Below are 22,160 nucleotides of genomic sequence, written 5' to 3' on the forward strand. Positions count from 1 at the left end.
TCAGCCTCCCGAGTAGCTGGGATTACAGGAACCCACCATCATGCCTGGCTAATTTTTGTATTTTTTAGAGACGAGGTTTAACCATGTTGGCCAGGCTGGTCTTGAACTGACCTCAGGTGATCTGCCCGCCTTGGCCTCCCGAAGTGCTGGGATTATAGGCGTGAGCCACGGTCCCCAGCCCCCTAGCCTCTGTTTTCTAAACTGAGTGGTTAATAGAATCTGAGCAACATTGAAATAGCTAAGAACTGTCATCATTTGAACCTTCGCTTTGTGTCAGAGACTACCAAGTACAGTTTTCCTTTGTTATACATGGCGGGGCTGGTGGCAGGTGTTGGTTCTGGGACCCCTGTGCATACCAAAATCTTTGCGTACTCAAGTCCTGTAGTTGGCACAGCAGGACCTACATATATGAAAAGTTGGCCTTCCGTGTATGCAGGTTTCACATCCTGCTAACACTGTATTTTTGATCTGCATTCGGTTTTTTAAAGTCCTGTGTATAAGTGGACCCACACAGTTCAAAGCCATTTTATTCAAGGGTCAGCTGAATTGCCTGTTCGTCATCTCATCTAACCCTCACAGTGACTCTGAGATAGGTCCTTTTATAATTCCCATTTTACAGATGAAGCTGCTGAGACTTGCAGAGGTTAATTACTAGCCCTTGATGGCCAAGTGGGGATTGGAAGTCAGGTGTGTTGTATTATTCTCCAGCCTGTGTTCTCCATCACTACGCTTGGGTTTTCTGAGTGAAGTAGGAGAGTGGTCATTAGGCCAAGCACCGACCTCCAGACCACATGTCTTGGGGAAGCTTATAAAATTCTCTTGGGGCCTAGCAAAGAGAGGACTCCTAGTCAGTTCTCTTCTTCCCAGCACTTTTGTTCTGGGCCAGTGGCTTAAGAGTCTTTACTCACTGGCTGTGGCTGCTTTTACTTCACAGCCAGAGTTGTTGTTGATAGGCCAGAGGGCATCTCTTCCTTCCCACAGACTACCTAGACAACATGGCCCTGTTGAAGGGAATAATTTTGCCCCCGTGAGCCTCAGCACCACTGTCCTGAAGGTTGTCTCTGTCACTTAGACTTGGAAGCTGGAGAGATAAGTTACCTTCCCACCTTCTGGCCTATTTGACCATGCTTCCCAGTGTAACCATCTCAGGTGTGAAAATGACCTTAGAATACATCCTGTCCAGCCTGCCATTGCATGCTGTGGCTCCTGCCTGCCTTTCTAGTGACAGGGAGTGCCTTCCCTCCTATACCATGAGGCACTCTCACTCACCTCCCTGTTACTTTACTTCCTGCTATAGCCACAGTCCCACAAGCCTCAGCCTGCCCGTAAACTGCCACCCAAGAAGGACATGAAGGAACAGGAGAAAGGAGAAGGGAGTGATAGTAAGGAGAGTCCAAAAACCAAATCAGATGAATCAGGGGAGGAAAAGAATGGAGATGAGGATTGCCAGCGAGGCGGGCAGAAGAAGAAAGGTGAGTGACTGGGAGCAGGACTTGGGAGAAGGTGGTAGGGTAGAACTGTGAAATGTCAGGACTCCAGGGGACTGCTGGAGGAGCTTTAGGTGCCCCCTCTGAAAAGTCAGTGGGGAACTGATGGATATAGGCTGGTGAGACAGTAGTTTTCAACCATCTGTCATTAATCAGTCCCTCCTCTCAAACACAAGAGTTTTCAAAAAACCTGCTGAAATTTTGGCTTCTCTAATGCTGATCTAGAGTAACCATGGTTTAAACAAGATAAAACTTTCTTTCTTTGATGTAACAGCTTGGTATAAATACGCCAGGCCTGGTATAGCAACTCCTGAATCCCTTCGGCTTGCTATGGTATACTGGTTCTTCATATCATCACTGATGGCTTCCTATTTCCTTCTTCTTCTAGCTAGGAGGAAAGGAAGAGGGAAGGGTGGCCCCTTTCCTTTTAGGGACTCAACCTGGAGTTGGTTACTTCAGCTTAGCTCTCGTAGGCAGTGTTTTGGCATCTGTCTATAGGGAGTCTGGAAAGCATGGTCTTCATTCTGGGCTGCCATGTGTCTGACTCCAGAAGGGGATTCTGTGGCCATGGAGACACTGATCTTGGGAGTTAACGAGGAGTCTCTAACACACTGAGGGCCACTGATCAGCTTATTTTAGAGATGAAAAAGAGGGCTAATGTGTGGGAAAGGGATCTGCCCAAGGTAACCAGATTGTGATTTGGGCCCAAGTCCAGGGCAGAAGAGGAGGAGTTGGGTAGAGCTGGCTAGGAGTGGCCTCTCCCTCAAGCCTTTCTCATGTACCTATGCTGTCTCCCAGGAAACAAACACAAGTGGGTTCCGTTACAAATAGACATGAAGCCTGAAGTGCCCAGAGAGAAACTGGCTTCACGCCCCACTCGCCCGCCGGAGCCTAGACACATACCTGCCAATCGCGGGGAGATCAAAGGTATGCACTACCCACTATGGAGGGCCTGGACTTGGGAGACACCCTCAGGCCTGACCTGGTACCCCTCTCCCCATAGGGTCTGAGTCTGCCACCTACGTGCCCGTGGCCCCCCCCACCCCAGCCTGGCAACCAGAGATCAAACCGGAGCCTGCCTGGCACGACCAGGATGAGACATCGAGTGTGAAGAGTGATGGGGCTGGTGGGGCGCGGGCTTCCTTCCGTGGCCGTGGACGGGGGCGTGGTCGCGGCCGGGGACGCGGCCGGGGTGGCACTCGAAGTACGTGAGGCCCCTTTGGGCTCCGGGATGTCCAAGGGTGTGCAGCGGGGTTGGTGGGCAGGAATCTCCTCTCCCTCATGGCACCCGTTTCCCCCATAGCCCATTTTGACTACCAGTTTGGCTACCGAAAGTTTGATGGTGTGGAGGGGCCTCGTACGCCCAAGTACATGAACAACATCACCTACTACTTTGACAATGTCAGCAGCACCGAGCTTTACAGCGTGGATCAGGAACTGCTCAAAGACTACATCAAGCGCCAGATGTGAGTGCGCGGAAGCCTTCTTACCCTGCAGAAATGAGTGAGAGGTTAGGGGTTGCCAGAGTGTCATAGCTGGGCAGGCCCTTCTGGTGCTTAGCAGCAGTTTCAGCCTCGGGCTGAAAAGATAGCTTTTCTCATTGTTTATTAAAGAAGTGATACCACATTCTCATTGTTTATTACAGAAGTGGTACAACATTTATCTTAAGAAAGTTAGAAACTATACCATTACAAAAAGGAAGGAAAATATTTAGAATCTACCCCCTTCTGTGCTTCCATTTGTAATGACAACATTGACAGAATACTAACATTTATTGAATCCTTACTGTCGGCCAGGCTCAGTGTTTATTGTTGTAGAGGCATTATCTTAGTCCTGCAGTTATTACCTGTTGAATTCCTGTGAGCTGAGTCTTTTAGCCCCAGTTTATAGACAAGCAAACTGGCCCAGTAATTTGCACAGAATCTCACAGCTAGTAAGTAACAAAGCACAGATTTAAATCCTTTTCTGTCCTATTATAGAACCTTTGTTCTTAACCACTCTGATATATTGTCTCTCAGTCCAGTAAGGAAGTCATACAAGAAAATAAATGGTTGCAATAGTGTTTATAAGTGTTTTAGGAGCAGAAGAGAAAGTGACCAACAATATTTGGACTGGAATTTAAAGGAGGATGAGGAGTTTGACAGGCATGCCAAGGGGCTTAGGGCAGAGGGAGTGATTTGACCCAAGCAAGGTAGGGTGCCATGAAGGGATCACATCATTTCTTTTCAGCCCTCAACACTGTTGGTATATAGGATAGGGATGGGGTAGGTCAGAGGCTGTGTGAGATTGCTGGGGTGTGTAGCAGAACAAGGGAGGCATACTCATAAAACTGATGCACCAATCCCTCGGTGATAACTACTTCTTCCCTCCACTTAGTGAATACTACTTCAGCGTGGACAATTTAGAGCGAGACTTCTTCCTGCGAAGGAAAATGGATGCTGATGGTTTCCTACCCATCACCCTTATTGCTTCCTTCCACCGAGTGCAGGCCCTTACCACTGACATTTCACTCATCTTTGCGGTATGTCTTCCTCCCTGGAGCTGGGATGCAGGGGAAAGAAAGGTCCTTAGGGAGCTGGAGTTTGGGCCAAGGCAGAAAGCCCTGGAAGAGTCATCATCTGATGACTTCTGCTGAAGTCTCAAGGCTTGGCTAGTCTCCTCCTCTCCCTCCTTCCTTCCTTTCTCTCTCTCTCTTGCTCATTATGGAAAATGTCAGACACTTAACAAAAGTAGAGTAGTATAATGAGCCCATCATCAGCTTCGGCAAGTATCAGTTTATGGCTAATCTTATTCCGTCTGTACCCTCATCTGTTTATTCTCACATACTACATTGAAGAAAATCCTATAAAACCTAGCATTTTGTTCACAAATATTTCAGTATAGATTTCTAAAAGATAGACTTGTTAAAAGAAAATAGTCACAATATCATTATCATTCCTAAATTAACAGTTTAACATATTAACAGTTCCTTAATATCATCAAATATTTAGTTCAGATTCATCCCAATTGGTGCTATATATATATATTAAAGAATATCTATATTATATATATATTAAAGAATATATTATATATATATTAAAGAATATCTATATTATATATATATTAAAGAATATATTATATATATAAAAGAATATCTATATTATATATATTAAAGAATATCTATATTATATATTAAAGAATATCTGTATTTTATATATATTAAAGAATATATTTTATATATATAAAAGAATATCTATATTATATATATATAAAAGAATATCTATATATATTAAAGAATATATATATTATATATTAAAGAATATATATTATATATTAAAGAATATATATTATCTATGTAACATATGTTATATATGTAACATATATGTAACATATGTGTTATATATGTTATATATGTAACATGTTATATACATATATATGTTACATATATAACATATAACATATTATATATATGTATTATATATATTTTATATATATATATAGTTTCTGAGAATCAGAATCCAAATAATACCTATAGGCTGGGTGCAGTGGCTCACACCTATAATCCCTGTACTTTGGGAGGCCAAGGGGAGGGTCATGTGAGCCCAGGAGTTCCAAGATTAGCCTGGATAACATAGCAGGACCCTGTCTCTACAAAAAACAGACAAGACCTGTGTATTGTCTTATTAAGTCTCCTCTTGCCTCTATTTTTCTTTTTCTTTGCCGTTTATTATTTGAATAGACTAAGTTGTACATCCTGTAGGATTTTCCACAGGGCACAGGGATGTCATTTTAACATGTTCATGTGTACTCCAAGTTTTTTGTAAATTGGTGATCTACAGGCCTGATCAGATTCAGGTTTTGAAGTTTTTTCCCCTCCTTGTCAAGAATACTTTATCATAATGATGTATTTTCTCTCAGGTGGCACATAACATTTCATTTTATTGTCTCCCTTGTGATATAAGCTGCCAGCAGTGTTCATTAGGATTGCAAAATGACAATATACTAATTCTGTCAGTCGGTCTTCATTTATTAGGTGGAATACCTCTTCAAGAAGTAACTTTGCCTCAGCAATTGTTCAGTTACCAAGAGGTATAGTTTGTACAGGAAGGGCAGATTAATGTTTGATCTTCCTCCCTTTGTTAGCCAGTTTGCAGAATTATGAGTTGATCTCTAATAGGTTTCATAGGTGACCAGTGAGATTTGGTGGTTTGTTTTAGTATCATTTGTTATTATAAGCTTATGAGTTCAAACGTATTTATTTTGGTCCATTGCAGTTAATGGATTGGATCAAATTGTCCCATCTTTGGTCAGTGGGACCCTACACATTTCCTGCCCCAGATCTGGAATTGGCAACTTTTAAAAGGAATTCTAGTTCCTTTCTTTTGGGAAATGGTATTTAGATACCAGTCTGAGTTATAGGGGTGCTTTATTGCTACTTGGTTGGTCATTCTTTCTAGATGATTTTTTTGTTTTTTGGTGAGATAAAATACATCATGGAGTTATTCTTTTTTTTTTTTTTGAGAGGGAGTTTCGCTCTTGTTGCCCAGGCTGGAGTGCAGCGGCATGGTCTCAGCTCACTGCAACCTCCACCTCCCAGGTTTAAGCAATTCTCCTGCCTCAACCTTCCAAGTAGCTGGTATTACAGGCATGCACCACCACACCCAGCTAATTTTGTATTTCTAGTAGAGACGGGGTTTCACCATGTTGGCCAGGTTGGTCTCGAACTCCTAACCTCAGGTGATCCACCCACTTCGGCCTCCCAAAGTGCTGGGATTACAGGCATGAGCTACCGCGCCCGGCCTGTTCTGGTATTTTCTATTAAAGGGTCTTTACTTAGCCTTGTGGGTCTTTTATTTTACCTTCGCCTTTCTCCCATGCCCATAATCTTAATTCCTAATGATACCAACATAATTACTCATTTTGTTTTATTTCACATTATGTCTACAGTCTTTTTTTTTTTTTTTTTTTTTTTTTTACCTTTTTTAAAGAGAGAGGGTCTTGCTCTCACAGGCTGGATTGCAGTGGTGTGATCATGGCTTACTGCAGCCTCAACCACCTGAAATCAGGCAATCCTCTTGCCTCAGCCTCCTGAGTAGCTGGGATTACAGGTGCGCACCACCATGCGTGGCTAATTTTTAAATTTTTTGTAGAGATGAGATCTTGCAGTGTTGCCCAGGCTGGTCTGAAATTCCTGGGCTTGAGCCATCCTCTCACTTCGGCTTCCAAAGTATTGGGATTACAGGCGTGAGCCATTGTGCCAAGCTCTACATTATTCTTACAATACCTCCACTACCACTGAAAACAATTTTTCCACTTATACAGTATCTTCAAGTCATTTGAAAGAATCTTTGTGTGGTTTCACATTTAAATTGATATATGTATTAGTTTTATTTTGCTTCCAAGTTTTAGAGATTGCTTTCTCCCTACCCCTATAATTTTCTAAGTTGTTTTACATTCGTGTAAAACATTTACATGGTTCTAGAGTCTCAGCATGGTGTAGTCATAGAAGTCTGACTTAAATTCTGTCACTTACACCCTTTCTTCTCTTAATAGGCAAACTTTTTAGAACCTTTCCATTTAAGAAAAAAGCAAATGCCTCTATATGTATTTGTATCCTTGGTAAATGGAAATATACAACACATGCATTTCTTCAATTCTTTTTTGTTTTCACTGAATATATCTGGGAGCTAACTGCAAAGTAGCAGTATATAATAGAAAGATATTCCTCATTCCTGTGTACAGTTGCATAGTTCACCATTGTGTGGAATGCTCCATGGTTTTTTCAACTGCTGCTCCCATAGATGGATGTTTTGGTTATTTTTTTGAGACTGGGTCTTGCTCTTTTGCCCAGGCTGGAGTTAGTACAGTGGTGTTATCAAAGCTCACTGCAACCTCAGCCACCTAGGCTCCCAAGTAGCTGGGACCACAGATGTGTGCCAGTCACCATGCCCAGCTAATTTTTTTTACGATTTGTAGTGATGGACTCGCTATTTTGCTCAGGCTGGTCTTGAACTCCTTTGCTCAAGCGATCTACCCACCTTGACCTCCCAAAATGTTGGGATTACAGGTGTGAGCCACTGTACCCAGCCCATTTTTTTTGATTAATATTTTGTGGGTTTATCCACCTCAGCACATGTAAAGTTGGTTGTTTTTTTGTTTAGTTTTTTTTTTTTGAGACGGAGTCTTGCCCTGTCACCCAGGCTGGAGTGCAGTGGCACCATCTCGGCTCACCGCAACCTCCGCCTCCTGGATTCAAGCGATTCTTCTGCCTCAGCCTCTCGAATAGCTGGGACTATAGGCGCGTGCCACCACAACCAGCTAATTTTTGTATTTTTAGTAGAGATGGGGTTTCACCATGTTGGCCAGGATGGTCTCAATCTCTTGACCTTGTGATCTGCCTGCCTGGGCCTCCCAAAGTGCTAGGATTATAGACGTGAGCCACCGCGCCCGACCTGTTAAGTTTTTTAATGTCTGAGTAGTGTTCCATCGTGCATATGCTGTAAATATTTAAATTGCCCATGCGATGGCAAGTTAGGTATTTTACAGTTCTTTTTCTACTCCAGTTTTACTGTGAATAGCTTTTTGTCCATATATTATACATACTGCTCCCTGTTTGTGCAAGTGTTCTCTAGGGCAGATTACTAGAAGTAGGATTGCAGCCTCAAAGAGTAAAAGGGTAGGCGTATTTATTATGCTGGTACCTCCTACAAGTTTGAACATCTCACATTATCTACCAGTCGTGGAAGATGGTGCCAATTTTCTTATATTACTGGTAGCATTGGACTCATACCAAGCTCAGGGGAACCCAGTTGTCCACCATTTCCAAGATCTTTCTGTCCAAGATTTTCTTCTTAATCCCCTCTTCCTCCTCCTCCTCCCCTGCAGGCCCTAAAGGACAGCAAGGTGGTGGAGATCGTTGATGAGAAAGTTCGTAGGAGGGAGGAACCAGAAAAGTGGCCTCTTCCCCCAATAGTGGATTATTCACAGACTGATTTCTCCCAGCTTCTCAACTGCCCTGAATTTGTCCCCCGTCAGCACTACCAAAAGGAGACAGGTTGGTACCTGCTGGCATGAGGATTGCCCTTGTCCTCCGGGCAACAGTCCTCCTCAGGGCTGGCATCAGGAGGAGGACTGGAGGGATGAGGACTTCACCTTTCCACCCTTTAGAGTCGGCACCTGGCTCTCCTCGTGCAGTCACCCCAGTGCCAACCAAAACAGAGGAGGTCAGCAACCTAAAGACACTACCCAAGGGTCTGTCTGCCAGCCTGCCTGACCTGGATTCTGAGAACTGGATTGAAGTGAAGAAGAGGCCTCGGCCATCCCCAGCACGGCCCAAGGTGGGTGAGGCCTTGTCCCTTGCCTTGGTTCTAGCACTCTGAGCTGGGGTGCTTGAAGGGGATAACACATGGGCACGGCTCTGAGGGGCCAGCAGGAAATCTGGGTAGTTCAGGATCATAGTGGGAGTTGAAGTTACCAGTAGTGGCTACAGAAAGGTTGATTTGGCCTGTTTCCATTTCTTGTGGGGAACCACCCTTTAGGGCACCCTACTGTGTGAGTTCCTCGGTGACATTTTTCATAGGGATCATGCAGCATCTGGCAGTGATGTTTCGGGCTTCTTGATTCTTAGCTCTTCTTTTTGCTTCATCTAAATTTCTGGGGCTGCGTTTTCAGTGTCTTTTCCCTTAGTATGTCCCCACTATCACATATGTAAGCCCCTTAGGTCCTCAGAAGAAGGAAGGGAGAGGGAGCAGATGCATGGCCCAAATATGGAGTTAGTCTACACAAGTCTGCTGCACTAATGGCAAAGTGACCTTGGGAAGCCTGTTTCGTACCTCAAGGCTTCAGTTTCTCCATCTGCAGATGAAAGGAAGGAAAGGTTAGAATATTCTAGAAATAGTTTATATATATAAACAGATGAAGTTCACTGTTAAAGAAGTATTACAATCTCTAACTAAAATTACTACTTCCTTTTTAAGTGCTGAATTTTTCTCCACATACCTGCTCACTGTCACCCGCTTTGGAGACCTCTGGCCTGGGGCTTATGAGGAGACTTCAGAATTGACCTTGAACTTTGGGTCTATGGAATTCTATACTCCCTTATCTATTTTCCCACAGTGATTACCTCTCATCTCCTTTCTCTTGCCTGCCTGTTTATACACAGAATTCCCCACAGTTGTGGCTTCAGCCCTCAAAAAGTGTTGGAGATCCAGCCAGAGACATGAGGAGAAAGGTAGTAAGTGGATAAGGGTTTTACAAAGTCCAGGCCTACAAAGTTTTATTTGAAACAGGGGTCAGACTTAGCTCCCATTCCAGAATTAGAGCCGCTACTCCAACCTGGTCTATCTTAAACCTTAAAAAAAGATAGGTTTAGAGTTTATGTGGGAAGCTCTTGGCACAGCAGGGAATCTGCTTTTGAATAAATACTGTGAGTTTAGACAAATGCTTCTCTCTCAGCGTCTCATATTCAGTCTATCAAAACAAATAGTTTTTCTTTGCTGAAGGCACCCTGTTTTCTCTTGCCTTTGGAACAGTGGTGTTCTTTCTGTCCCTATCTTCATCTGGCTTACTTATGTTCATCCTGTGGTAGTCACTTCTTGAAGGAGGCCTTCCCTAACCATTCTTAGTCACAGTTGACTAAGCTCCTTTCACTGTGTGCTTCCACAAACCTGCTTATAGCCTTTACCATACCACAATGCAGTTGGTTGTTTGGTTGGCTTTCTCCCACTGAGCTCCCTAAGTAACAGGGATCTTGTCTTATTATCCTGCTTTTAGGTTTTTCATACAGAGCTTAGGACTAATGGGTACTCCCTCATTTATTATATAATTGAACATCTGGTATTACCAGATCCCCATCTAGGTACTGAGTATATAATGGAAAGCAAGGCAGCTGTGCTTGCTTTCATGGAGCTTCCAGTTTATTGGGAGATGTTGAGTAGATGGATAAATGGATGAATCAACCTGCTGAACTTCTGTGTGTCCACTCCTAAGCTAGGTGCTATGTAGGATATAAAGGTAAATGAGAGCACAATTCCTGCCTATAGAGAAGTCATCATCTAGTTGTTTGTGCATGACTGTGATGTGAGCTGTGAGTGGAGGAACCTGGACTTCTATGAGACATCCTTTCTCATAGTCATAAAGCTGACTTCCAGGATGACACTTGTGACCTGCTGGTGTTACCAGGGTCATAGTTGAACAGTCTTATGTTGAGGGGCTGGAGCTTCCCTCTCATGGTATAGCTACAGAATCTGGGCCAAGAATCTTTGGTGATTCCTTTTCCCCTTCGTCTGTCCTATTTTAGAAGTCAGAGGAGTCCAGATTTGCCCACCTGACCTCTCTGCCTCAGCAGCTGCCTTCCCAGCAGCTGATGTCCAAGGATCAGGATGAGCAAGAGGAACTGGATTTTCTGTTTGACGAGGAGATGGAGCAGATGGATGGGCGGAAGAACACCTTTACTGCCTGGTCTGATGAGGAATCTGACTATGAGATTGATGACAGGGATGTCAACAAGATCCTCATTGTCACCCAGACACCACATTACATGCGCCGGCACCCAGGGGGGGACCGCACAGGCAACCACACCTCGCGTGCCAAGATGAGCGCCGAGCTGGCCAAGGTCATTAATGATGGCCTCTTCTACTATGAGCAGGACCTGTGGGCTGAAAAGTTTGAACCTGAGTATTCCCAGATCAAGGTGAGGCTTGGACATAGCAGTGAGTGTGGAGCCTGGGGTGCCTGTATTGTACGGAGAAGAGGAAGACTGATTAGCTGTGCAACTTTAGGCAGGTCGTTATAATTCAGAGTCTCAGAATTTTTATATATGGGAAGGGGATGATGACTGACATCTAGCTTGGGCATTAGGAGTGAAAGGTGGTGTGTAAACACTGCAAACTCTTCAGGTGAGGCGGGGGTGATTATTATCCTATCTGCGGATCCATAGTTAATATTATGACAGTTGGCTAGACACTTTTTTGGGGAATAGAAAAAGGGTTAGGTTGTTATTTCTAGTCTTAAATATTTAGGTGTCTAAAAATTTAGAAACCTTTTAAGAAGCTTGTGTTGAGTATGGAAAATGGAGAAAAGATAGGTCTTTTGAAAAATTGCTGCTGCCTGGAAACAGTCAAAACATCTCTGTTGTGGGATTTTACAGAGTGGGTATGTTTGGTGGTAGGTTGTCCTAGGGGTGAGCCTTTGTAACAAGTAGCAGTATGTTTCCTGGAAGTAAGGAGGAAGGAGAGTTGCCCAGCCAGTGTGTGATAAGGCAGTAGCAGAAAGTGAGATGGGGAAACACTGGAGCTTTCAGGGGGGAGTCTGTAGTGAGTTCCTGAGGAGCTACTGTCAGCCTGATCTCAGTCTTACTACAGGGAGGGCAGGGCAAGCACTGTCTTCTGGGCTAGCACACTTTGTGCCAAGGTAACTGGGGTGAGGAATGGTGACTGGGCAGCTGAGAGCCTGGGGACCAGAATTCCGTGTATGTCAACGTGGGAGCTGCCCTCTCCAACTTCCTGCCAGTCTTGATTCCTTTAACAGGCTAGAGCAGCCTGCTTACTTACATCTTTCCCCACCCATCTCATGACCTCTGCAGCAAGAAGTCGAGAACTTCAAAAAGGTCAATATGATCAGCAGGGAGCAGTTTGACACACTGACCCCTGAGCCCCCTGTGGATCCCAACCAGGAAGTTCCTCCTGGGCCACCTCGGTTCCAGCAAGGTGAGAAGCAGACACCTGAGATCCTGATATGGGTGAGAGGGTCTAGGGCCCTTGGACTGGGGGCTATCCCGGGGTGGATGCCACAGGCCTTTCCCTGCTTCCTGACTCCTCTCTCTGCCTCTGCAGTTCCTACGGATGCCCTGGCCAACAAGTTGTTTGGTGCTCCTGAGCCCTCCACCATCGCCCGCTCTCTACCAACCACTGTCCCGGAGTCACCAAACTACCGCAACACCAGGACCCCTCGCACTCCCCGGACACCACAGCTCAAAGACTCAAGCCAGACATCACGGTTTTACCCAGTGGTGAAAGAAGGACGGACACTGGATGCCAAGGTGAGGCATTCCTTTCGGGCTGCTCAGAGTCTTGGGTCTACTTCATTGCATTCCAGTGCTTTGCTTCTCTCCCTTGCCTTGTCTGAGCCAAGGAAGTGCTAAATCCTTCACCTGCTCTGTGTTCTGAGGGTGGTGGGCTCACCTAGGATTAGGTGGCCACATCTGCAAAATATACTGGGTGTGGGAGTGGTGACCCCATGTAGAAAGGCCTAAGGAGGATTGACCAGGTATGAGTCCTTGGGCAAATCACTTCATTCCCAGACTTTGATTTCTTCACCTGTTTGAAATAGCTATACCAGTTCCTAGCTCACCACTGTGAACTTTATAAGAGAATGAATATGAAAATGCTGTTGTAAAATGTGAGAGATCATGCCCATCTTAGTCCTACAAGTGCTTGATGCTCCTCAGAGTTGTAGGAGTACAAACAGTAACAAACCCTGGGCTAACCTTTGCAGATGCCTCGAAAAAGAAAGACAAGACACAGTTCAAACCCACCCTTGGAGAGCCATGTGGGCTGGGTGATGGATTCGCGTGAGCACAGGCCCCGTACTGCTTCCATCAGGTACCTGGGGCAGTGGGGGAAGAGTGATCAGGCTGCCTATGGGATGGGTGGGCGAGCCATGAAATTGACTGGACCAAGAAGATTGGTCTGAAAATTAAAGGGACCCTCATCTAAGAGGTTTTCAAAAAACCAGTGGTGTGGAAAGCTCAGCCCAGGACCTGGGAATGAGGGGTAGGATTTTTTCCTAAGGAAGTGGTGTGGCAGTCACATGAGACCAGATTTTCATGCATGGAGAGAGAAAATCTCTCTGAATTGATTTCCAAGCCTGGGTATCTACTTTGTATCTGAGGAAGAATAGCCAGGTAGTTGAATAAACACATTTCTGGCAGTCTCTCTGAGCCTACTGTGTCTTGGGAGGCTACCTGAAAAGTTTTAAAAATTAAAAAAAATACATATTTATTGGCCCCAACCTGTATCTACTGACCCTGCTTCTTGGGGTAGGGCCCACACTCTTTTTTATTTCAGTAAGATGGCCCCAGTGTGTGTTTCCTGTTTCCCAAAGCAAGCTTTGTGAGCCACCTACCTATGACCAATGCTCTCTACTCCCTGCAGAGATGGCACAGACTGCAAATAGGCATGCTTCTTAAGAAAATATACAATTAATCTTTGAACAATGAAAGGCATGGGGTGCCCACCCCGCACACAGTTGAAAATCCATGTATAACTTTTGACTCTCCAAAAGCCTACTGTTAACCAGAAGCCTTACCAATAACATATAGTCCATTAGCACATTTTGCATATTATATGTATTACATACTGTATTCTCACAATAAGCTAAAGAAAAAATATTACTAAGAAAAATCACAAAGAAGGGAACAACAGACACTGGGGCCTACTTGGGGGTGGGGAGAGGGAGGAGAGTGAGGTACAATTTACCTACTTAACAAACCTGTACACATACCTCTGAACCTAAAATAAAAGTTAAAATCATAAGAGAAAATATTTACTGTTCATTAAGTGGAAGTAGAATCATCATAAAGGTCTTCATCGTCGTGGTCTTCATGTTTAGCAGCTGAGAAGGAGGGGTTGGTCTTGCTGTCTCGAGTGGCAAAGGGGAATCATCATAAAGGTCCTCATCCTCGTGGTCTTCACATTGAGCAGGCTGAGAAGGAGGGGTTGGTCTTGCTGTCTCAAGAGTGGCAAAGGTGGAAGAAATCTGTGTATAAGTGGACCCACGCGTGGATCCATGCATTTCAAACCCATGTTGTTCAAGGGTTCACTGTAGATGGACTGACCCATGATGGCTCATTAAAAGGTTAAATGCTTAAAGTTAATAAATGGTTAAAAGCTCAAGTTTTATCATTGGACACGTTTCTGCCATTAAATAGTCTTATGACCCTGGATGAGTCTCCTAATCTCTGTAAGCCTCAGTATCCTCTGTAAAACCCTCTGAGAGTTGATGCAGAGTTAATCAGACCCATGGATATAAGTTAAAGGCCCGTAACTGGGCCTCCTTGTTTGATACCCTGTGAGAGGATGGATCTTGGCTGACAGAACGGATCAGAGGGACCCCTCCTAACCTTATAGTGGGGCTGCTGTGGGGAACCTGGTGACAGTATTTTTTGTGGTTTCTGTAGCTCCAGCCCCTCAGAAGGGACACCTGCAGTTGGCAGCTATGGCTGTACCCCTCAGTCATTGCCCAAGTTCCAGCATCCTTCCCATGAACTGCTCAAGGAAAATGGCTTCACACAACACGTCTACCATAAGTATCGTAGGCGCTGCCTTAATGGTAAGAAGTGTGGGGGGCAGGGGACGAGCCTCTGGGCCCCTTATTTAGACCCAGAGTGTAAGGGTTGGAGGATATGGGGATAGGTGATTCTTTTCTCTGACTTCAGAGCAAAAAAAAGACATGACATTATAGCAAGAAGGACTGAAGTTAGACTCGGGCCAGGTAGTTTTAAACTGTAGGAAGCTAGGGGAATGTGGCACTCACAACATTCGTGTTCTTTGATCTTCCTCTATTGATTATTAAAGCTGTCAATTAAGTATTTCTGTATCTCTGGCAAGATTACTGACTCAGCCATTGTCAGGTCTAGTCCACTGTCCATCACAAAAGGGTACGTAAGAGGTGACATATGCTCTCTAGAACAAAGGTTGCCAAACTGTGGCCTGTGAGTCAAATCCAGCCAGTATTCTGTTTTCGTATGGCTTTGGAGCTAAGGACAGTTTTTACATTTTTAAGGGGTCGTAAGAAAAAAAGATTTGTGACAGGGACTATATGTCTTCTGTAAAGTCTGAAATATTTATTCTCTGTCCCTTTACAAAAGTAGTTGCTGATCCCCTCTCTAGATGATAGTGTAAGGAACGAGCCTGTCTAGATGCTCTTGTCTGTCCCTGCTCTTTTAGTATTCTGATAGGTTGGCTGTAAAGATGCACAAAACCAATCTAACTAGTCACCTGTAGTTATTAACTCATTCATCCCCTTTCATTCAACAAAACATGGCTGCTAAATTCTTGATTCATCCACTTCACTTCTCTCTTTCTTATTCTATGTGTAATAATAGCTTTATTAGGATATAATCTATATATGATGGAACATACCTAAAGAATACAATGTAGTAGCTCTAAGTATATTCATATAGTTGTGTTCCCATCACCAGAATCAATTTTAGAACATTTTCATTACCCCCAAAAATGCTATGCCCCGTACCAGTCATATTCATTATACATGCAAACTACTCCCCACCCCCAAAATCCTCCCAGCCCTATGAAACTACTAATTTACTTTCTGCCTCTAAGGATTTGCCTATTCTGGACATTTCACATAAATTATACTGTATGTGGTCCTTTGTTACTGGCCTCTTCCCCCTTAGTATATTTGGTATACTAACAAATATACAGCAAGGTTCATGTCATAGCATGCATCAGTACTTTATTATTTTTATTGCCAAATCATATTCCATCGTATGGGTGTATCACATTTTGTGTATCCATTCATCAGTTGATTGGCATTTGGGTTGTTTTTAGTTTTTGTCTATTGTGAGTAATGCTACTGGGCATATTCACATATAGGTTTCCTGTAGACGTAGCTTCTCCTTTATTTTGGATGGAAGAGTAGTATTGCTGGGTCATGGGGTAACCATGTTTAACCCTTTGACAAAATTAAACACTGTTTTCCAAAGTGGAAATTTTGGAATTTTATATTGAAATATAAAATTTTATATTGAAATATAAAATTTTCATTTTATATTTCTAAAAGCATTATGTGAGGCTTCTGGTTTTTCACATCCTTCCAACACTTGTTACTGTTTGTCTGTTTTTATTTATTTTTATTATTTAACATTTATTTTTGAGACAGTGTTTTACTCTGTCACCCAGGTGGGAATGTAGTGACTCAATTATAGCCCACTGCAGTCTCCAACTATTGGGCTCAAGCAATCCTGCCTCAGCCTCCTGAGTAGCTGGGACTACAGGCATGTGCCATCATACCTATCTAATTACTAAAAGTTTTCTGTAGAGACAGGGGTCTCACTATGTTGACCATGGTGGTCTTGAACTCCTGGCCTTAAGCAGTCCTCCCTCCTCAGCCTCACAAAGTGCTGGAATTACAGATGTGAGCAACCTTGCCCAGCCAAAATGCTTTTTTAACTGGATTGTTTTCCTGATTATTAAGTTGTAGGAATTCCTTTATCAAATACATGATTTGCAAATATTTTCTCTGATTCTATGGGTTATCTTTTCACTTTTTTGATGCACAAAATTTTTTCGTTTTAATGATATTTTCTCTTGTTTTGTTGCTTGTGCTTTTGATGTTGTGTATTTTTTGATATTACTGTTTTGTACTTGTGAATATTGTAGGACTCTTGAGGTAAATATTGGTAATGAGCTAAATACAGTTTGTTAGAATTTACAAACAATTTGTTCATGCCTTGTCTTGTCTCGACGGCACTTGAAAGTAGTACCAGTTGAGGTGAAGAGCTAGACTGCCAGCTTGGTTCAGAAGCTGCTGCCACCTGCTCCTGGAAAAGTACAGGCCCAGCTCCCAGCATCAGGGCCTGGGGCAGAGTGGTTAGTGCTCAATAAATATCTGCTGAATGACTGAGTGGCAGATGATGAGTGAGGGGATTTGGAAGTACAGGAGAAAGGACCAAGTCTTAAGTTCCAGGATCCTTTCTCCCTGAAGCAAGGGCAGCCTGAACCTGAGACATGTCTTTCCTCCTTTCTTTCCCATCAGAGCGGAAACGCTTGGGCATTGGCCAGTCTCAGGAGATGAACACACTCTTCCGCTTCTGGTCCTTCTTCCTCCGAGATCACTTCAACAAAAAGATGTATGAGGAGTTCAAGCAGCTGGCTCTGGAGGACGCCAAAGAAGGCTACAGGTGAGCAGGTTTGGGGTGGGGGACTTTGGCTGGTGCTTAGGGATGATGTGGGGTCCCTAGTTGGTCTGCTTCCAGAACTGTAGTTGGAAATTCCTTGCATGTGTATTTTCATTCATATACTTGATGAAAAATTTGTTTTTAAATGAGCAGTATATTCACATGGTTCAAATTTCAAACATTTTAAAAGGTTGTATAATGAAGAGTCGTCTCATCCCTGTCCCCCACCCATCTGGTGTCTTTCCCCACAGGCAACCAGTATTAGAATCTTGTGGGTCCTTTATAAAGGACCCTATGTAAGTAAGTAGATATCTGTGTAGTCTTCCATGCCACTACCACTCCTTTTGTTTACACAAAAGCTGGCCTACGTTATAATATTTTTTGCACCTTGCGTTTGTTTTTGTTTAATACTATATTTTGGAGATCATTCTATATCTGTACATAATTAACTTTGTTGTTCTTTTTTTATGGGCTGTAACATGGTCTTATATGGATGTACCATGATTTATTTAGTCAATCTCCTATTAGTGGATACTTAGGTTGTTTCCAATATTTTCCTATTAAAAAAAGCCTCGAGTCCTTTTTTCCTGGCTGGGTGGCTCATGCCTATAATCCTAGCGCTTCAGGAGGCCAAGGCAGAAGGATCACTTGAGCCCAGGAGTTCGAGACCAGCCTGGGCTCAAGCAATCATTCTGCCATAGCAAGACCCTGTTTCTATTTTTAAAAAAAAAAAAAAAAAAAAAAAGACCTCCCCATGCCCCCACCCCCTCCCCAATTTTCAGTGTAAAATGTGCTTTCTGTAAACTACATGAAAAAAGACAAGTTTGGAAAAGCTGATGAAAACATCCATCATTCCAGAGACAGCAAGTGTTATTCTGCCATCAAGCTTCCTAGTTTCTTCTTGGCATATTTAATGTATTTAGCTCATCCTATAAAGTTTGTGCTCTTCCAGACTTTGTATGCATGTGTAGTTGTAAAATTTACATGCTTGTTGACAAAAATGGACTCATGGGCTCACTCTACGTCTAACATGTTCAAACATGTCTTTTCCATTTGATAATGTATTGAAGCATTCTTTGGTATCCTTAAGTATACATTTATACTATTTCTTTTTTTAAGTTGGAGTCTTGCTCTGTTGCCCAGGCTGGAGTGCAGTGGCGCAATCTCGCCTCACTGCAATCTCCACCTCCACCTCCGGGGTTCACGCCATTTTCCTGCCTACCGAGTAGCTGGGACTACAGGTGCCTGCCACCAGCCTGGCTAATTTTTTTTTGTATTTTTAGTAGAGATGAGGTTTCACCGTGTTAGCCAGGATGGTCTCGGTCTCCTGACCTTGTGATCCGCCCGTCTCGGCCTCCCAAAGTGCTGGGATTACAGGCGTGATCCACCGCGCCCGGCCTTACTATTAATTTCTAATAGCTTATATTATTCCACTGTATAGAATTGCCATGATTTTTCTTAATTGCATCTCTATTCGTTGACATTTGTATTTTGCTTAATTAATGCTGCTGTAAACAGTTTGGTACATCTGTTAAGATCTAAATCTGGACTGGGTGCTGTGGCTCACACCTGTAATCCCAGCACTTTGGGAGTGCGAGGCAGGCGGATCACTTGAGGTCAGGAGTTAGGGACCAGCCTGGCCAACACGGTGAAGCCCTGTCTCTACTGAAAATACACAAATTAGCTGGGTGTGGTGGCACATGCCTGTAGTCCCAGCTACACGGGAGGCTGAGCCAGGAGAATGGCTTGAACCCAGGAGGCGGAGGTTGCAGTGAGCCAAGATGGTGCCACTGCACTCCAGCCTGTGTGACTGAGCGAGACTGTCTCAAAAAAAAAGAAAAAAAAAAAGATCTATATCTATTGGCATGTGTTTGGTTTTTTGTTTTTTGTTTTTTTGTTTTTTTGGAGATAAGTCTCACTCTGTCATCTAGGCTGGAGTGCAGTGGTGCAATCTCGGCTCACTGCAGCCTCCGCCTCCCAGGTTCAAGCGATTCTTCTGCCTCAGCCTCCCGAGTAGCTGAGATTACAGGCACCCACCACCACACCTGGCTAATTTTTGTATTTTGGTAGAGATGGGGTTTCACCATGTTGGCCAGGCTGGTCTTGAACTCCGGACCTCAAGTGATCTGCGTGCCTTGGCCTCCCAAAGTGCTCGGATTATAGACATGACCCACAGCGCCTGGCCGTGTGTGTTCCTTGAAGTGAAATTTCTGAGTCAGATAAATGAATAAATCTACTAACTGGCATGGTCAAATGGCTTTGCAGAGTTATACCAGGGATTGGCCAACTTTTTCTGGCAAGAGTCAGTAAATACTTTAGGCTTTGTTGGCCATAAGGTCTTTGTCGTAACTACTCAACTCCGTTCACTCTGTTATTGTAGCAGAAAGCAACCATAGATACTTCGTAAAAGGAGTAAACAAATGTCTGTGGCAGGGGGACAGAGTTCGTTGACCCCAGGAAAGCTCTGAACATTTTATGCTGGACCCACTTAGACTAGCATTCTTAAAGCGTGTGTGCTGGTTTTTCAATACAGAAATAACACGTAGTTTAAACTGTTTCATAGTTCCTCTGTTATGCAGGCACATTTCCCGTTTTACAGATGAAGAAACTGTCCTGATTTCACTGACTTGTGTTCTACAGATATGGTTTGGAGTGCCTTTTTCGATACTACAGTTATGGCCTGGAAAAGAAGTTCCGGCTGGACATATTCAAGGATTTTCAGGAGGAAACGGTGAAGGACTATGAAGCTGGTAAGAGCCAGAGTTGGATCTGAGTGAGGCCTGGTCATGTAGGCCTCCTCTTCCCCAGTTCGACCTGGGTCTTGCTGTGTATTACACAACACCTCCCTCTCCTCTGAGCTTCTTTATCCTCGCCAGCTCAGCTTTTCTGTACCTCTCCCTACAGGCCAACTGTATGGGCTGGAGAAGTTCTGGGCCTTCTTGAAATATTCCAAAGCCAAAAATTTGGACATTGACCCCAAACTGCAAGAATACCTCGGCAAATTCCGACGTCTTGAAGACTTCCGAGTAGATGTAAGTGAAACTCTTTCTCTAACTCTACTTGTCCTGGAAAGAAAACTGGACCAGGAATCAGTATACTTGGATTCTGGTCCAGCTGTGCCCCTAGCCCAGGAACCCCTCTCCCTGCTCCCCACAATTTGGGCTTTGGTTTTTTCACCTTTAAAATGGAGAGTTGAGTGGCCAGTGAAGGCTAGTTGGAGATAGTTGTATGGTTGCTCCTGCTTCCCCCTTCTGTGGTACCATCATAATGCTCTTTCCTATCTCACCATCCTCCTTGCTACTGTGCCCAAGTTAGCCACTACTAGTTGATCAGGATGGGTATCCAAGATACACACGTTTGTTCTTTCTGGAAAAAGCCAATTCCAACCCCAGTTTATAAATTAATGCCCAGGTCTCTATGTTCTTGGAGCAGCGCCTCAGCGGTGACATCCAGTGGCAGGGCTGGGTTATTACTGCTGGGTATATCAAGGGAAGTTGGAGTGATTTAATTGATTCAGCAGATACTGATTGGATGTCTCTGTGCTCGGTGCTTTAGAGATAAGGGAAAGAGGCTCAGTTTTTCCTTCTGAGAGTTTATAATGTAGTAGAGATGTCTGTTTGTCTTACTCCCTTCAAACCTTTTAGCAAAAAGGCAAATGCAAGTAAATGACAATACTAGCCCTTACATTTTGTTATTAGTCTGTTCTCACTCTGCTAATAAAGACATACCTGAGACTGGGTGATTTATAAAGGAAAGAGGCTTAATTGACTCACAGTTCTGCATGGCCAGGGAGGCCTCAGGAAACTTAAAATCTTGGCAGAAGGGGAAGCAAATACATCCTTCTTCACATGGTGGCAGCAAGGAGAAGTGCAGAGCGAAGGGGAGTAAAATCCCCCCGCCCCCGCCCCCTCCCCCTTGCTCTGTCACCCAGGCTAGAGTGCAGTGGCATTATCTTGGCTCACTGCAACCTCTGCCTCCCGGGTTCAAGTGATTCTCCTGCCTTAGCCTCCTGAGTAGCTGGGATTATAGGCGTGCACCACCATGCCTGGCTAATTTTTGTATTTTTAGTAGAGATGGGGTTTCACCATGTTGGCCAGGCTGGTCTCAAACTCCTGACCTTGTGATCTACCCGCCTTGGCCTCCCAAAATGCTGGGATTACAGGCATGAGCCACCGCGCCCGGCCCAAAAGCCCCTTATAAGACCATCAGATCTTGTGAGAACTCACTATCACGAGAACAAGATGGGGGAAACTGCCCCCATGATGCAATTATCTCCACCTGGTCCCTCCCACGACATGTGGGGATTATGGGAACTACAATTCAAGATTGAGATTTGGACAGAGACACAGCCAAATCATCACTTTTATTATTTTAAAACTGTCATTTATTAAGTGTTTATTGTGTGCCAGGTACTTTACATTGACCGTATTTAACCCTTATGTGGTGACACAGACAGGACTTACTAGACAGGTTAACTGAGGTTCGTGGCCATCCAGTGACATAATGGCAGAGCCACTTAGGTCTCTCAATATAAAGACAAATCTGTTTTCTTTTATTCTTAAGCATTTCCACCCTTGGGGAGGAGAGGGGAGGGGAGCAGGGTACAAGTTACAGAGAACCTTTGTGATAAGTAGACCTATTAGGGTGGAACAAGGACTCAGTTTTGGTTCCCAAAATGGGAAGGAAACGTCTGTCTTCGGGGTTATAAGACCTTTGTTAGTGGTGGGGCCAGTCTGGAGCATGGTCTGAGTCTTAGTTCAGGATCCTCTGGACCTTGA

General features: G+C 44.0%; 1 protein-coding gene across 5 annotated transcripts in view; it reads left to right on the plus strand.

Moving 5' to 3' along the window:
• Positions 1 to 22,160, plus strand: part of LARP1 (La ribonucleoprotein 1, translational regulator) — a 134,529-nt gene that overhangs the window by 108,186 nt on the left and 4,183 nt on the right. For 2 of the 5 annotated variants that reach the window (XM_054487196.2, XM_054487193.1), the window contains exons 4-18: positions 1,298 to 1,472; positions 2,286 to 2,414; positions 2,491 to 2,691; positions 2,791 to 2,953; positions 3,864 to 4,008; positions 8,352 to 8,520; positions 8,634 to 8,803; positions 10,765 to 11,157; positions 12,049 to 12,172; positions 12,299 to 12,504; positions 12,960 to 13,066; positions 14,644 to 14,795; positions 17,241 to 17,385; positions 20,023 to 20,132; positions 20,287 to 20,414. In XM_054487196.2, the coding sequence (XP_054343171.1) occupies positions 1,349 to 1,472; positions 2,286 to 2,414; positions 2,491 to 2,691; positions 2,791 to 2,953; positions 3,864 to 4,008; positions 8,352 to 8,520; positions 8,634 to 8,803; positions 10,765 to 11,157; positions 12,049 to 12,172; positions 12,299 to 12,504; positions 12,960 to 13,066; positions 14,644 to 14,795; positions 17,241 to 17,385; positions 20,023 to 20,132; positions 20,287 to 20,414 (2,466 nt within the window). In that variant the 5' untranslated portion in view covers positions 1,298 to 1,348. The remainder of the gene's footprint in view (positions 1 to 1,297; positions 1,473 to 2,285; positions 2,415 to 2,490; positions 2,692 to 2,790; positions 2,954 to 3,863; positions 4,009 to 8,351; positions 8,521 to 8,633; positions 8,804 to 10,764; positions 11,158 to 12,048; positions 12,173 to 12,298; positions 12,505 to 12,959; positions 13,067 to 14,643; positions 14,796 to 17,240; positions 17,386 to 20,022; positions 20,133 to 20,286; positions 20,415 to 22,160) is intronic. The other 3 variants (XM_054487197.1, XM_054487194.1, XM_063665301.1) reach the window with 2 other exon arrangements.

This window comes from Pongo pygmaeus, chromosome 4 (genome assembly GCF_028885625.2).
Source record: "Pongo pygmaeus isolate AG05252 chromosome 4, NHGRI_mPonPyg2-v2.0_pri, whole genome shotgun sequence".
NCBI classification, from domain to species: domain Eukaryota; kingdom Metazoa; phylum Chordata; class Mammalia; order Primates; family Hominidae; genus Pongo; species Pongo pygmaeus.